We start from the raw sequence: 14,846 nt of genomic DNA, 5'->3' as shown, positions 1-14,846 counted from the left end.
TTTTCCTTTTGTACAAACGGCAGTGTATTATTTAATAATTACAAATGTCAGATATGGTACAACACCCAGTGATAGAACAAGAATTACATTGACTGCAGTGGTTGAGACATTACTGTACAACTACAAAATAAAAATCCAACCGCTTTCCTTGTGTAGATATGGGTATCAACCAACAGTTCTGACATGTTGGCACCAGATAATTGTTTACAGACAAGGAACCTGAATTGTACAACCAATACATGCTTGATAAATTCAACTTTTTTATTATCATGATCTTCATTATTTTAACAGACATTAAAATACACTTTGTGCACACATTCAAACAGGTATAAAGCCAGACTTCCTTGCTGACAAAGTGTGGGGACATAGGAATAAGCTCATGTATTTTGTTGGAAGGGAAAAACAAAGATATGAAGAGTAGAGGTTGATAATTGGCACATATGTTTAAAAGGTTAAACTTGTATGTGCTATATGCTAAACTTTTTAAACAGTGATGATATTATTCCCTTTGATGATGCATTAGACTTTGATGGAAGTAAAGAAAACGAACATAAAAAAACCTGAGACCTATTCTAATCTTTGTAATGCTATGCTTGTGTATTGTGACCTTAAATGCAAGGAAGTAAAGGACAGAAGGTTGTACTACGGCATTCTGAACGATATAATAATGGAAGCAGAGTAATGTTTGACAGGCAAGTCAGGCCACCCTGCAGACAATAGAGGGGAAAGCAACTGAGCAGCAGTATAGAGCAGCATTAAGTACTAAATAGGTGTAAATATGGAATGCTGTACACCACAATGGTTGGATCTTAAAGCTCAATTGCGTCTCTTTGTGGAGTTCACATGAAATTGTTTTTTTTTTTAATTGTTTTTCTTTTATATATTTTTCCCTCAGGCAATCACACAGTGCCACTCTCATAAGCAAAAAATTCCTATGAACATTGTGAAAGCACGTAGAGATTTTCACAGAAACAAATGCACATGTGGCCTTTGAATGTGATTCGGGAGTCCAGTGAAGACTCCGAGGGAGAAGACGTGCGTCCTCAATGACAGGTTCAACAGCTTACTCCAGACCAGTTGTCTCTGTCATTCCCCAGGTTTTATTTACAAGCGGGACAGCAAAGGACCCCCCACTGTAAGGGGCAAGCCATCCCAAGTTGGTTGACATTAATACAGTACAACATGCACACATGATTAAACTAGAGAAAGAAAATGTTATAAAAGTTTCTGATTTTTCACAGCATTAAAATTATAATACATTGACATTTCAAAAAGAAAAAAAGAAAACAAAGAAAAAAAAAACCGCTCAATCCATGTAAGTTAAGATTTCGTGTGAGCCGGCCCATCATGCTCGTGAGTGATAACTAAGTCAGCATTAGTTCCTGAAGAAGAAGCTTAAAAAAATTTGAGTTCACCTTCAAACTTACATTTGAACCACTTAACATGTAGTGAATGGTCAGGTATGGGGATGGTAGATTTACTTGATTATGAGACACTACATACAAAACATGTTTCCTGTCTACCGGTTCAATAATAAGGCCAACTCTTCAGATTAGTTTGTGTTCTGCAGATCATTACAACAGGTACAGGAGTTGCTCTGCCTCAGTCATGGTAAATATATAATCTGTTAGCTCACTGATACAGGCCTTTATCCCATATCACCCAATTCACACAACTCAGCCGGTATTATGAGAACGACCAAAGAAAAGATAAGGAACCTACGAAAGGAAGGAGGACAATGAAAGACCTGGCAGAGGATGTGCTGATAAGTGATGTCTAAGAGATGGCATTTGGAGTATGCACAGCTATTCAGCCCCTGATTTAAAACAGGCTATAAAATGAACAAAAAAAGAAAGTTGGTGATGGACATTCTGAGGGAATGTAAGGTCAAGCTCGGCCTCAGAGTAGCTTGGATAGGGACAGTAAATACAACAGGGTCACATGACTTCCTTAAAGACCTCTCTCAGTCAGGAAACTAATTTGCCTCTCATGGAGGGATTTGAATGCAGCACTACTTCAAAAAATTGACCATAAATATTCATATCAGGTAGTCCAGACATGTTGTGTAACTAAGTGTGCATAGCATGAGTTTTTGGCTAATATGTGGGATGAGATTGCAAGTCTTGTTGAAATTGTATATTCTATCTCTGATGTCCGTGTCATGCATAACGACCACAATCAATACACAATGGTCTGTAAATAAGCAACACCATGGCTCTTTTCAGTCAGGGAGAAAATATGCACAGGGGAGATATACTCAATGACAGATCTCCAGGTTTTAATTTAAGGCATGAACATTCTTGGGTCAGTTTCTGAACTAGCAACCGCACATACAGAAAAGACACTCATCGTAAGTAACCTGTGGATATTTGGAATGTTGGAAAGAGGATGTACACTACCTAATGTTTCTCTGTGCAGTGTCCATGGACTACAGTTATATTGTTGCAATGTGCATGGTTGTCAAATTACGTGCATTGACCTTACATCCGAATATAAGTCTAGATTTGCCAGCCATGCAACATCACACTCTTCCTCGCATAAAAAGTAAATAAAAAATGTATCTGAACTACCAGAATGGAAAGATACAGGCAATGGTCCTTGAAAACTGAGGCATGTTATCTCTCCAGTCACACACTTTAACAGTGACTTGGGGTATGTCTGAACTAGCAAGAGTATAAGTCACAAGTGCGTCCTACAAATGAAAATGAATGTAACAATGAGGCAAGCTTGAAAAAAAAAAAAGTGAAGAGAACACAGAAAATCAGATTTCAATCTTTTGTTACTTGCAGTAAACGTCTACTTAAAAGAGCTCTTTGACCCAGACGACCGAATACTAACTCTATGACCTACAAGAATGTAGCAGGACCAAATACTAACTCTATGACCTACAAGAAGGTAGCAGGGAAATGCATCTACTCTCTTAAAATCTATTTGCCCTAACTGGCCATTTTTGATACATTACATCTGGCCCAACTGGGCTTAATTGGCAAATCAACTTGCAGCTTGATGCAGGCAAATGTCAGAAGAAAACTATACAATAACTAAAAGCAGTACAGACAAAAAAGGCCATACAAACAAAAGGCCAGATGCTACCTTGGAAAATTAAAAAAGTCAATGAATACCATACTGTGCTTCATAAAAAAAAAAATCTCCTTAAATACACATGTTCATACTCATTCCAAAGTGATAAAAGAAAACAATGCTATGTATGCATTCAAGTGGTACTTATATGGCTTTTTGTACAATACAACCTTTAGTGAAAATATACATCTAGACATAATTCAAGTACAAATGTACAAAATCTTTAAACTCATACTTTTTTCTTTAATTATAATACACTTTTGTTACAATTCATAAATACAGTTAGTTTAACATTCATGGAGTTTGTAAGATCTGCGTTCTGACTGGCAGCTGACCAATGGGGTGGAGCAAGGGCAAAGGGAGTGGTTTAAAGTCGCGAGGGCTCCTCCTCCTCCTCATTGTAGCCACTTTTAAAACACACCTGTGGGCAGAGAGATAGACAGTCAGTGGAGGAGGCAGCTGATCGTCTGTCCACAACCTCCCCACACCACCATCGAAGTGTTCATCTGCTCTGCAGCATCTTGTTAGCACACTGCTAAAGGCAGATGCAGGGTCGAACTGCTCACAGCGTGTGGTTAGCACACTGCTAAACGCAGATGCAGGGACGAACTGCTCACAGCGTCTTGTTAGCACACTGCTAAACACAGATGCAGGGACGAACTGCTCACAGCGTCTTGTTAGCACACTGCTAAAGGCAGATGCAGGGACGAACTGCTCACAGCGTCTTGTTAGCACACTGCTAAAGGCAGATGCAGGGACAAACTGCTCACAGCGTCTTGTTAGCACACTGCTAAACGCAGATTCAGGGACAAACTCAGTTGGTAAACAACATCCCGATGGTTCCATGATAACCACAGAAAAAGAAAACATACACGACAAGATTAGGCAGAGATAAGTCAAGAATGAAAGAAAGAGAGATTGATGCCCCATTGTCGTTTCATATTGATGAAACGCTTGTAGCAAGATGCCCATATGATCCTTACAGGACGCTGTGCGGCTGTGGTGTAGACGGCAGACGGCGCTGGAGCAGAGAGACAGTGCATGAGACTCACTTGTGAAAAGCACTGAGAGAGTAAAAAGGACACATGGATCGAGACAGGTTAGCATGTATGATGTTGCGGTTAGGGTGGATATGGGGTCTCTTCGCCATGGTGACACACAGGCATGCATGGATGAATGAATGGATGAACGAGAGGAGAAGATGGCTGGAGGAGAGAGAAAGCAGAAGGAGAAATACCTTAACCCCCTCCCCCACGCACTGTGGCCGGTGCGGCGCTAGCACTTGCCTCTCTCCTGAACAGGCGGTAGAAGAAGCCTCTCTTGGGCGGCGGGTTGGGCCTGTTCACGTCCAGGTCGGAGCACAGGACACCATCCAGCTCATACACGTTGATCTCTTTGAAGCATTCCATCTCAATCATCTGCCAGGGATACCCGAATAAACACACACACACACACACAAATACAATCATGTATGTACGTATGTATACACTTGCTTGTTTGCAGTTGCACTTTCAGTTAAATTCTACAACCCATAATTTAAACAAGGATTGAACCATGCAAGAGGGACCTCATCCAATGTGTGTGTTGGTTTCTGGGAGTGTTTTGTGCGTGTGTGTGTGTGTGTGTGTGTGTGTGTGATCTATTTTTTAAATTGGTTTCTCCCACAGCTGCAATACCTCATTCTGCCAGGGGATGGAGACACTCCCCGTGACAAACTTGTGATAGAAGTCATCGTCCGTGGGGTCAAGATTGACGCCTTTGACAGTGGAGAACTGTTCAATGTCCAGAACATCCTTGCAGTAGACTGCTCTGGGCTGTGAAGAAAACAAACCATAAATTAGCAGCAGTTCTCAGTCCCAAAATCAATCCACAAAAGTACTTCCAGGAAGCAGGTGTCATAGCACAGCTTTTAAAGGCTACTGTAATTTCTCCTTTAACTTGCATTTTTTTTCTAATGTATTGTTTGTTTGAAGTTGATGGTGGATAGTAAATTTCCAGTGATAAGATAAATCAGAGAGAGAGAGAGAGAGAGAGAGAGAGAGCGCGTTCAGTGGACTGGCTCACATCGGGGCAGAAGGGCGGGTCCAGCATGCCGGCCTCCAGCCTCTTGAAGTTGATGTTCCTGAAAATGGCATGCCGTTTCACCTCTGCCCCACCCCCACCCTGACAACCCAGACGCTCCTTGGGGTCCTTTGCCAGCAGCTGCAATGAGAAAAGAAAACACACACACACACACACTGATCAAAACAGGAAGTATGGTGGGAAGCACAGACCTCCACACATGAGCAAATTAGTTTCACTTCTCAGATGGCTGGGCATTGTTGGAGTGCAGCCTTGTTGGCTGTCTACAGTGGCTTCCCTGGCTGAGCAGATGTTCTGAAACCCAACGAGTCAACAAAGACAAAGATAGCGCTAAATTAATTCAGAGAAGAGCAGCACAGTGATGTTTCCTGGGATTTCCTTATCAATGAAGGAGGAAAAGCTTTGTTTTGCTTCCCTCACAAATGCGGAGTACTTACCTGAAAAAAGCAGCAGAAAGCGATTGTGTGGTTTTATTTTTACATTTACACTCAAATTTGATATGATCAATGCATTGCTACTATCTTAGAGAGAGAGAGAGAGAGAGCGAGAGAGAGAACAAGGGCCACAATCAAAACTATGGGGGCACAACAGAGAGTGCTACAGCTAGTCTACTGAGTGCTGCAGCCAGTCTAGAATATCGGGCTCCTGAGGTAAAATATAGTTGCTCTCGGTGTGATTCTAATCCCAGTCCCCTTTTGACAGCTTTATGTGGACTCTAGAGCTCCTTAGTCTCTTCTGGGCTGACTCCCCTCGCTAGTTCCAATTAAGAGGCCGTATAAATCTCATCTGAGACTACCAGACCTTGCTCATCTCCCCTAACTCCAAACAGCCCCACTGTATTGCCCAGCAGCTCTGTCCCTGTCAGTGTACTATGGTAATATCACAGGTCTATGCACGCAACCCATATTGGTTTCTTCTGTTGTTAATTTGGGTTTGTTTTGTTTGTTTATTTTTGGATACCCTTCCATGGCGTGGTGATGCTAGAGATGACATGCAGGGGACTGTGCTATTCTGTGAGTTTTTTTCAGACGCCACACCCAGACCATTACTTCATAAATGTTGGCGAGTTCAGGAAAGACCAAAAGGCTGATTTATGCGATGATGTGATATCAACGTAAACGCAGCAGCAATGGAGCTTTACATTTGGCAAGGATGCAATTAATGACTCGCTCCAGCGCTGGAAACTCTCACGGAAGGGGGAACACGCTGGCTCGCATTCCATTGTTGAGGATGTCTGAGACAGGATGTTGCGCATGATGATGTCATTTGGACAACAAAGCAGTGTCATCTACCAAAGCCTTTTTTAAGTGTGAAAACAGCTTTAAGCATTAGAACACTGCACTGTTAGTTGAAGCATTTGGAGCAACGTTTCACACCTGGCGACGCAACCATGATTGATCATAGAAGTAAACAGGAACTTCAGGAGAAGGGTATACATTTTGATGACTAAAAGAGAATTATTCTAGATAACTTTGAAGATAAAGGCATATTCCTAGAAAAGCAAACTATTTTTTATTTTTATTTATTTGATTTGCTACAGAAATCTCCACAGGTATATTTACCTAATAACATAACTTCCATTAAGTGCAAAATAATTCTGAAGCCACGTTTAAGAATTGACTTGTGGAGAAGCAGACCTGAGTCATTTATACTAGTTTTCACAATAATTCCCGGAAACTTTTCCTGCCCTGCTTTGCCATTGAATCATTGCAAAAATCAATAATAACATTTGACTGGTTCTATCTAAGGAGGTGGTAGCTCACATCATTTGGCAAGATTCTACACGAAACAACACGAATATTCTACACGAAAGAACACCAAGATTCTACATGAAATAATGATTTAGCTTTCGTTCATTAATAATTAATCATCTCTCTCTCTCTTACACACACACACACTTTCTCTCTCTAGAGTTATTCTATTCTAAGTCGGGGATGATATCAATCTTAAGATAGAGTTGGTAGAATCGCTACAAAGTCAAAGGCCATCCCAATGGGAGACTTTAGTTGTGCTGAACCCGAGGTCAGAATATTCCATGCCGTCACGCAGAGCACAGTACTGAACCATTAACCCTACCCCCCCCCACACACACACACACACACACACACACACAACAGATCCACATGAAAAACACCCCTCCTCCCCAGTCCTGCAGTAATTTCCTCAGAAAGGGCCTGAGGGGTGACTTAGGCTCGTTTGCACTCATCCCTTCTCTCGTTTGTCATGGGGTTTGGTCCTGCACTCACTCACAGATCTCTTTTTATAAACATAGTGTAAATCTCTCTAATCTCTGGGGGATACCCATGGGGCCATTCAAACTCATCTTCGTGGCTTCACATTCACGTTCAGCATTCCTCCGTTTTGCACTCACCCAAAAAAAGTGTTCTTTCATCAAAGTTGATTACTGCAATAGAATGTTAGTCTCACGCAAGTCAGGGAAAATGTGAATGAGTTCTGGGTCCCACAGACACATTCTTGACTCCGCTTTCACCAACCACATGCATAGTACTTCAACCCCTAGAATCACATGATGATCCATGAACAGTTTGATGTGTATGTGAGGGTGTGTGTGTATGTTAGTTGTTGAATTTGGCTAGTCTATGAACCACACTGTGAGATGAGTGAAAAAAAAAAAAACACACCACTTTTACTTCAAAGAGTGCTTTATGGTCATCTATCACATATGACGGTGAGGTCACAGATAGGCTACACTGATACTAGGATTAGTTCGGTATGCTTGCATGTTATTTGTTTGTGAAAAGGAGGGTCACTGGGGTTTTTCACAACAACAAAATACTTGTGATATGTTTTGGGAACCAAAGTTAAATTTAGCTCTCTTGTGGTCTGACAATTCAACAGTCAATTTTAGTTGTTTTCACTGGCACACGATCGTGTTTTGGACAGATTCTAATCCCGTGCAAAGAGTTAGTGGCTTCTACCATTTTCACATGGAGTTGTACATTGACCCCAAGCCCACATTTAGTTTGAGTACACTGAGGTCATTTAGACCACTTCTTGGCCGCTCAGCACCGATATTACAGCCGCCTCTCAACGAAGGCAAACTAGATAAGACACACGGACAGGACATTGGCTTTCCAGTGTTTGTTTTCCTTTTGGCCAGCATCATCATCATCATCATCATCATCATGCATGTGGCACAGGGTGAAGTATGCTGGCTAAATGGCCTTCATTGTATCAAATCCAATAAGACGTATGGGAGATTCTACTGGTGTTGGGGGCGGTGTGTTGTGATATTTAAAAAAATGTACATCAAGTAAGCAGAGGAAGAAAAGAGAAGCTTTAGGAATGTGTCCCCTGAGAGCCTCACCTTTCGGCAGATGTCCTTCGCCTCCTCTATGAACTTGTCCGAGTACTCCTCCTGGTCCTCGCGCACGCGCCGGTCCACCTCCTCGCGCTTCACACGCTCCTTGCGGCGGCGGAAAGGCGACTGGCCCTGGATCATCTCAAAGATCAGGCAGCCCAGCCCCCACCAGTCCGGACTGAATGTGTAGCTCTCGTTCTGGATCACCTCTGGGGCTGCCCAAAGGTCAGAAGTCAAGGGACAGAGTCAGTGCCGTGCAAAACGAATGGAGAAGAACACTCATACCAACACTCGGCTAAAACAGCTACGTGTTACAGCGCAAGGTAAATGCTGAGTGTCAATGGACAGTGCTAAGCTAACGCTCTATGAAAGCTTTCTTCAGCTCCCCCTTCACTGGTCCTCCTTCTTTCATGTCCTTTCACACATAGCTGCTAAGTAGTATTCTACAATAGTAATGATCAATGCCTCCAAATATCAAAGGAGGGATATGTCACTGTTTAGTCCAGTACACTTGTCTTATGTAGCAATTACATGTTACATGTTTTTTTTTTTTTTTTTTCTTTGAGACGGACTAGCAAATGCCTATTTAAATTCAACCAGTTCACATCTATTAGACAAACCTCGCAGGAAGCCATGTTGAGTGTAATTCCTGGCTCACTGTGTGAGATGGAGGGGAACCTTACCCATGTAACCCACTGTGCCCACTCTGCCCCTTATCGATTCTGCCTCCGGAAACTGGACCGCCAGTCCCAGGTCGGAAATCCGAATGTGCCCTGGAGCGGGAGAGAGAGGAGGGCAACCACACAGGTGAGACAGACAGGCTGATGGCGATGACCAGATTAGATCTGCTCACATTGCTGAGGCAGAAACGACAGCTTTCCTTAGGTTCATACTGTCTAATAGCAGCTTTCCTTAGGTTCATACTGTCTAAGAGCAACTTTTTGGACATTTGGAATAGAAATTCCACAGGTGTGAACATACATAATAAAGATCAGCCTTTGTTTACGTTAAGTTTGTTAAGTTTATACGGGGAAAAAACCTCTGCAAACCTGTGAATAGCTGCTGAACAAAAACATGTAAAAAGGTTCTCCTTTTTATATAACTGTTTTGACATAGCAAGATGAAAATGCCATGCAAGTTTAATGAAAAGAGATCTTACCACGGTCATCTAGTAGAATATTCTCAGGCTTCAAATCTCTGCAGGTGAATGAAAGCATTATAGTTCGGTTTCAGTATTTTAGTTCTATTCATACATATTATGAAGGATAATAATTAAAGCGACTTGGGTAATGCAATTATTTGCTTCACTGAAACATTCCTAAAGATGTTGTTTAAACAAAAACAGACGTCCGGTCTTATATTCTTGGCACAAAAAACATGTGCATATTCAAGCACATAGGGTCAAACTAGATCACATATTGATCTGACGAGTCATACATTAATGCATGTGCTGTGACTCCCTCTGCAAAGAGCCAGAGAGAGAGAGAGAGAGAGGTTAAGCTGAAGCAGATGAAGAGGGAGAATGTTTACATTACTTTGACTGTATGGGGCCCAGCTACCGTGACGACCAGTAGGACGAAACGATAAACAACCAGGAGAGCTCAGCTCTAATGAACGCCTTGCAGAAATGGCAATGGCCATCATGTGCTTACTGCTCTCCGGTTCATGCTAAAAATACACCAGAGCACTGTTGTTCACCATCTTTACAGTGTCTAGTATCACGCGGAGCACTGTTGTTCACCATCTTTACAGTGTCTAGTATCACACGGAGCACTGTTGTTCACCATCTTTACAGTGTCTAGTATCACGTGTCGCCACTGGCAGAGGGACAGAGAGGAAGGAGAGGAAGACTCTGAGATGCTGTTCACATTTAAGGTGGGCCCAGTATAAGACAGATAACAGTGAGGCCAAATCCACACACCGACACGGTCGGATCCCTCACTATAGGTTGTCGGCATGTAAAACTCTTCATCCATCCATCTCTCCCTGTCTCTCTCTCCCTCTCTCTCTCTCTCTCTCTCTCACACACACACACAGACACACAACCACACCTGTAGACTATCCGCTCCCTGTGCAGGTCATCCAGGCCGCAGCAGATCTCGGCGGCGTAGAAGATGGCGCGCTGCTCATCAAAGCCAGAGTTGCCCATGTTGTAGATGTGGAACTTCAGATCGCCACCATTCATTATGGTCAAAACTAGACAGAGAGCATCCTTGGTTTCATAGGCATATGCTAAATTAACCTGCAAGGGAGACAGACAAAGGAGGGAGGTGGGTGGGACAGAGACGCAGAACTGTGTTGATAACTTCACAAGGCAACACTGATTTTCAACTATTTAACCACCCTAAACACAAGGCCATCACAGAGCACAGCATAGACAATGGAGGGATATTTGCTTAATTGCAGAGTCAGGGGCAATGCACGTATGACAAATACAGGAAGTCCTCTTGGCCGCAAAACACTGCGATAGCAAAGGGTGACGTGATACAGGTGTCACTAGATGGGCTATTGTTGCAGAGTTCCTCGTCACACTTATTGTGTGTAAAAGTCATAAGATAACTAATGGCTTTTGGTTGTATTTGGTATGAATGGCTTTTCAGAAACAATCAAAGGAGTACATATCCATGATGGCATAATCAGATGTCAAGAGAGACTGCAACAAACATCAATAAAGACCACAAAATAAAGAGGGCTACATTATTTAACCAAGTGGTCAGATTACACAAGACTTATGCAACATGAAGTCAAGGCTACTGATTGGGCAAGAGGATTTATGAGGTCGATCATGGCCCTCTTACACCCTAATAACACTCCCTGCGAGGACAAAGCTGAGAACAACACACACACATACACACACACACATTCTGCTTCATGAACAACTATATAAACACACATCTCATATGCTTCTACCCGTGTTGAGCACAAACACACATCTCTCACACGCACACAATCGCTGACTGACAGTACACGACTGTAACACACACACACACACACACACACACAAGCCCAAAGGGTCAGTGACATTGGGGACTTCAGCATTTGTTTAGTTCCAGGACATGCCTGCTGCTGAGAGGACTTCCATATGTTCCTTCACCGCTACAACTGCGAGTGGAGACCTCACCGATGATAGCAATCATGGAAAACCAGCTGTGAGAAATGAGGGAAAATTCCTCAGAGTCGAGAGTGCAAGCATGTGTGTGTGTGTGTGTGTGTGTGTGTGTGTGTGTGTGTGTGTGTGTGTGTGTGTGTGTGTGTTTGCGTCTGTGTGTATGACTGTTTGTGTTGGCGGGGGGTGGGGTGGGGGGGAGCCGTCACGTCTGGAAAAAACGTGCTAGGTCATTAACGGTGGACACAAGGTCTCTTTCCCACTCTTGCAAAGCGGAAAAAGTGTCCACTGGAATAGCACACACTCCCCGACTTGACTTGACGTCACAGGGCCAGAACATGATCTGCTTAAAAAAGATGAAACGAAAGACGCCGCGAGACTCCGCAGACGATCAAATAAATCAAACTAACTACTGGAGCTCTAAGCGGCTTAGTTCGTGCTTCTGAGTAGTCCTGTCGCACCTGTTAAAACATCACTCTGTTGGGTGGTTTTGGAACAATGTGAGAGGAAACTGCTAACGGTGTGGTTCTGCTGTGAAGGGGTTGGAATTTCACTGGGAATCAACATCTTCAATAAACAAACATCTGTCGAGAATAATGTAATTGAAAGCCTGAGAAAGAAAGACAGACAGACTAATCCTCTCTTCCATACTTTTGCATCTATCATTTCATATACCTCTCTGTACTGTGTGTACAATCCTTATGCACACCGTGGGAATTTACTTGAATTTACTAGGAGTCTGTGCAACATCAAGTCTCTCAGTCTCTCTCTCAGTCTCTCTCTCTCGTTGTTCGGAGGAGACCACTCAAAATGGCTTCTGGCTGATAGCGATCACATGACTCCAGTGGATATTGCATAAGCCTCCCTACAGTCTCACCTGTACTCTGTGCCATACACACGGCATCTATACGTCAGAGCAGGCTAACCTGGAGAGTCTAATATATTAAAAAAATGTAAAATGTCTACTAGTCTTTCTGTAGAGGCCCCCAATGCTATGCATTAACAGATAGAGGGAAAAAAGAGAGAGAGAGACAAAGAGAGAAGGAGACAGAGTGTGTGTGTGTGTGTATAGAGAGAGAGAAAAAGAGAGAGAGACAGAGAGAGAAAATAGAGGGGAAGTCATATAGCACTTGACTCTTCTCTCTACCTCTGTTTGGTCAGCGTTGCTAGGCAACAGGGCCCTTCTAATACGTCGAGTAGCTTATGAGGAGCTATCGTCTATGCCTCTGGCATACACACACAGACACATAAACTGCACTAGCACACAAGTACATTACATATTCTGCAAAAGTACGCCCACACACACTACAAAGACCACAGACACACACACACACACACACACACACACACACACACACACACACACACAATGATCTAAAAAGTACACTGTGAAATGATGGTATGTGTGAGGCCAGGTCCACTTGAATGATGAAGTGAGCATGTTAATGCAGGAGAACAGTGGCAGATGCAGGTCCACTCATAACCAAACACATACCACTTGCACACACAGTGGAAGGGTAATTCAGCAGAGAGAGTGGTAGATAAAAAAAATCAAGCCACAGTTATTAGAACAAGGTCTCAAACTGAACTAAAATCATCACTATCCACATCGAAACTACCTAACACTGTGAATGCAAAGAAGGAACTCATACAGGAAAATAAGAGTGTGAAAAATATGAAGCAAGAGAGAGGAAGAAAAAAAAAAGAAAGTATTGACAGAGGGAGAAAGACACAGTTGATCTTGATGAGCACTGTGCGTCTTACATGATCCCACAGCTGTCTTTGATGGAAAACAGCCAGTGGCCATCCATTCACCTGACCACTGCAAGAAATTTAACAGCGTCCCTGTCCTAACCTGCCTCCATGCTCTAGACTGCGACGCCATATGGGCACAAGACTACTGGGCAAAGCCAAGCTGGCCAAAGCACAGCTAGAGAGATGCACAAAATGGACACTCTGCAAGGAGAGAAAAAAAAAATAATCGCACTAGAAAACGAAATGGTTGTGCAGTAAACAACTTTGGGGCATTTTTTTTTACTGACATGCAGTATCACAGTTCTGTTAGTCTGGTATCTGTTTGGCCAGCGAAATAGACATCAGATGAACACCATCGAGCGAGGACATGGTCAACACAAACAACAGCTCAACACAAAACAGCACACAACACACTTGCACCGCACACAGACACAGACACAGACACAGAAACAGATTGCATGAATACCATCAACAGGGTAAACAGTATTACACAGCAACACAAGCAAATACACACCCACCCACTCACACAACCCAGAGAAACCCAACCCACAGAGAAGAGACAGAAATACAGGTTGGAATGAGAGAAGAATAAAAGGGGTAGTACTTACTACAAAACTACTGTTAACTTTTTCTAAAATGCGCTTTTCGTTTAATGCCATGGCTTCACCTTTTCTCTTCTTTACTCGTTTCTTTTCCAGCTTTTTACAGGCGTACATCTTACCAGTGGCTCGCACTTGACAGGCACACACCTACAGATAAACAGACAGACTGGGGTTGTTACATGATTCATAAAATGCATTGTGTTACTCTTTTCAAAGGTAATTAGCCTATTTTTCTATTGTTACAACGTTCTCTTTCTCAATGCATATTCTTGACTTCATCTTTAACACAACTTCATGAGATAATACAGTGTCTGTGTAAGAAGACAAGCCTATAAACTCTCCATAATCTGCCCATGTTATGTTGGCTTTAAAACACCCGACACACCAAAAAGGTCCACAGCCAGAGACATATTGATACATGTGCATTTGTATCAAGTATCACAGAATCAAAGTACCGGTAGTGGTAATACCACATTAAAACCCAGACTCTACTGTATACACAGTCTGGTCTACCATCAGAAAAAAAAATGTTCCAGTGTACATACCTCACCAAATCCACCTTTTCCTAGTACTCTGTAATGTCTGAAGGTATTTTTGGTTACGGGTTGCCTGCGGATACAAAATAGAGTGAAACATTAGAAAGCTAAGCCTTGATGGACAGCCTGCTAACACTCACATGCATAATGCAGCACCTCAGTATTGATTAGGAAATTGAGGCAACATGCCATATTTCAGTGCACGAGAGTCTATGTAAAACGTTGCCTTGCCACACTCATGACAATAGAAATAAGAATGACCCCTTTAATAGATGTGTTTTCTGATCAAGCAGAGTCAATGTTCTCTCTGCTATAGAGAAAGATACGTTTCATTATGTTGAGGTATCGTGCATGATTAATGA

General features: G+C 42.6%; 1 protein-coding gene across 2 annotated transcripts in view; it reads right to left on the bottom strand.

Annotated features, from left to right (window-relative positions):
* grk4 (G protein-coupled receptor kinase 4) overlaps positions 1–14,846 on the bottom strand; it is a 48,932-nt gene continuing 34,086 nt past the window's right edge. The window contains exons 7-16 of one of the 2 annotated variants that reach the window (XM_012837053.3): positions 14,494–14,557; positions 13,955–14,095; positions 10,537–10,727; positions 9,645–9,682; positions 9,169–9,258; positions 8,492–8,700; positions 5,146–5,283; positions 4,758–4,895; positions 4,368–4,499; positions 1–3,502 (exon numbers count right to left, since the gene is read on the bottom strand). In XM_012837053.3, the coding sequence (XP_012692507.1) occupies positions 3,449–3,502; positions 4,368–4,499; positions 4,758–4,895; positions 5,146–5,283; positions 8,492–8,700; positions 9,169–9,258; positions 9,645–9,682; positions 10,537–10,727; positions 13,955–14,095; positions 14,494–14,557 (1,195 nt within the window). In that variant the 3' untranslated portion in view covers positions 1–3,448. Of the gene's footprint in view, positions 3,503–4,318; positions 4,500–4,757; positions 4,896–5,145; positions 5,284–8,491; positions 8,701–9,168; positions 9,259–9,644; positions 9,683–10,536; positions 10,728–13,954; positions 14,096–14,493; positions 14,558–14,846 lie in introns of both variants that reach the window. The other variant, XM_031560399.2, reaches the window with a different exon arrangement.

This window comes from Clupea harengus, chromosome 22, assembly GCF_900700415.2.
Source record: "Clupea harengus chromosome 22, Ch_v2.0.2, whole genome shotgun sequence".
NCBI lineage: Eukaryota > Metazoa > Chordata > Actinopteri > Clupeiformes > Clupeidae > Clupea > Clupea harengus.
The sequence above is the reverse complement of the archived record's forward strand: the minus strand, read 5'-3'. Positions and strand labels throughout refer to the sequence as shown.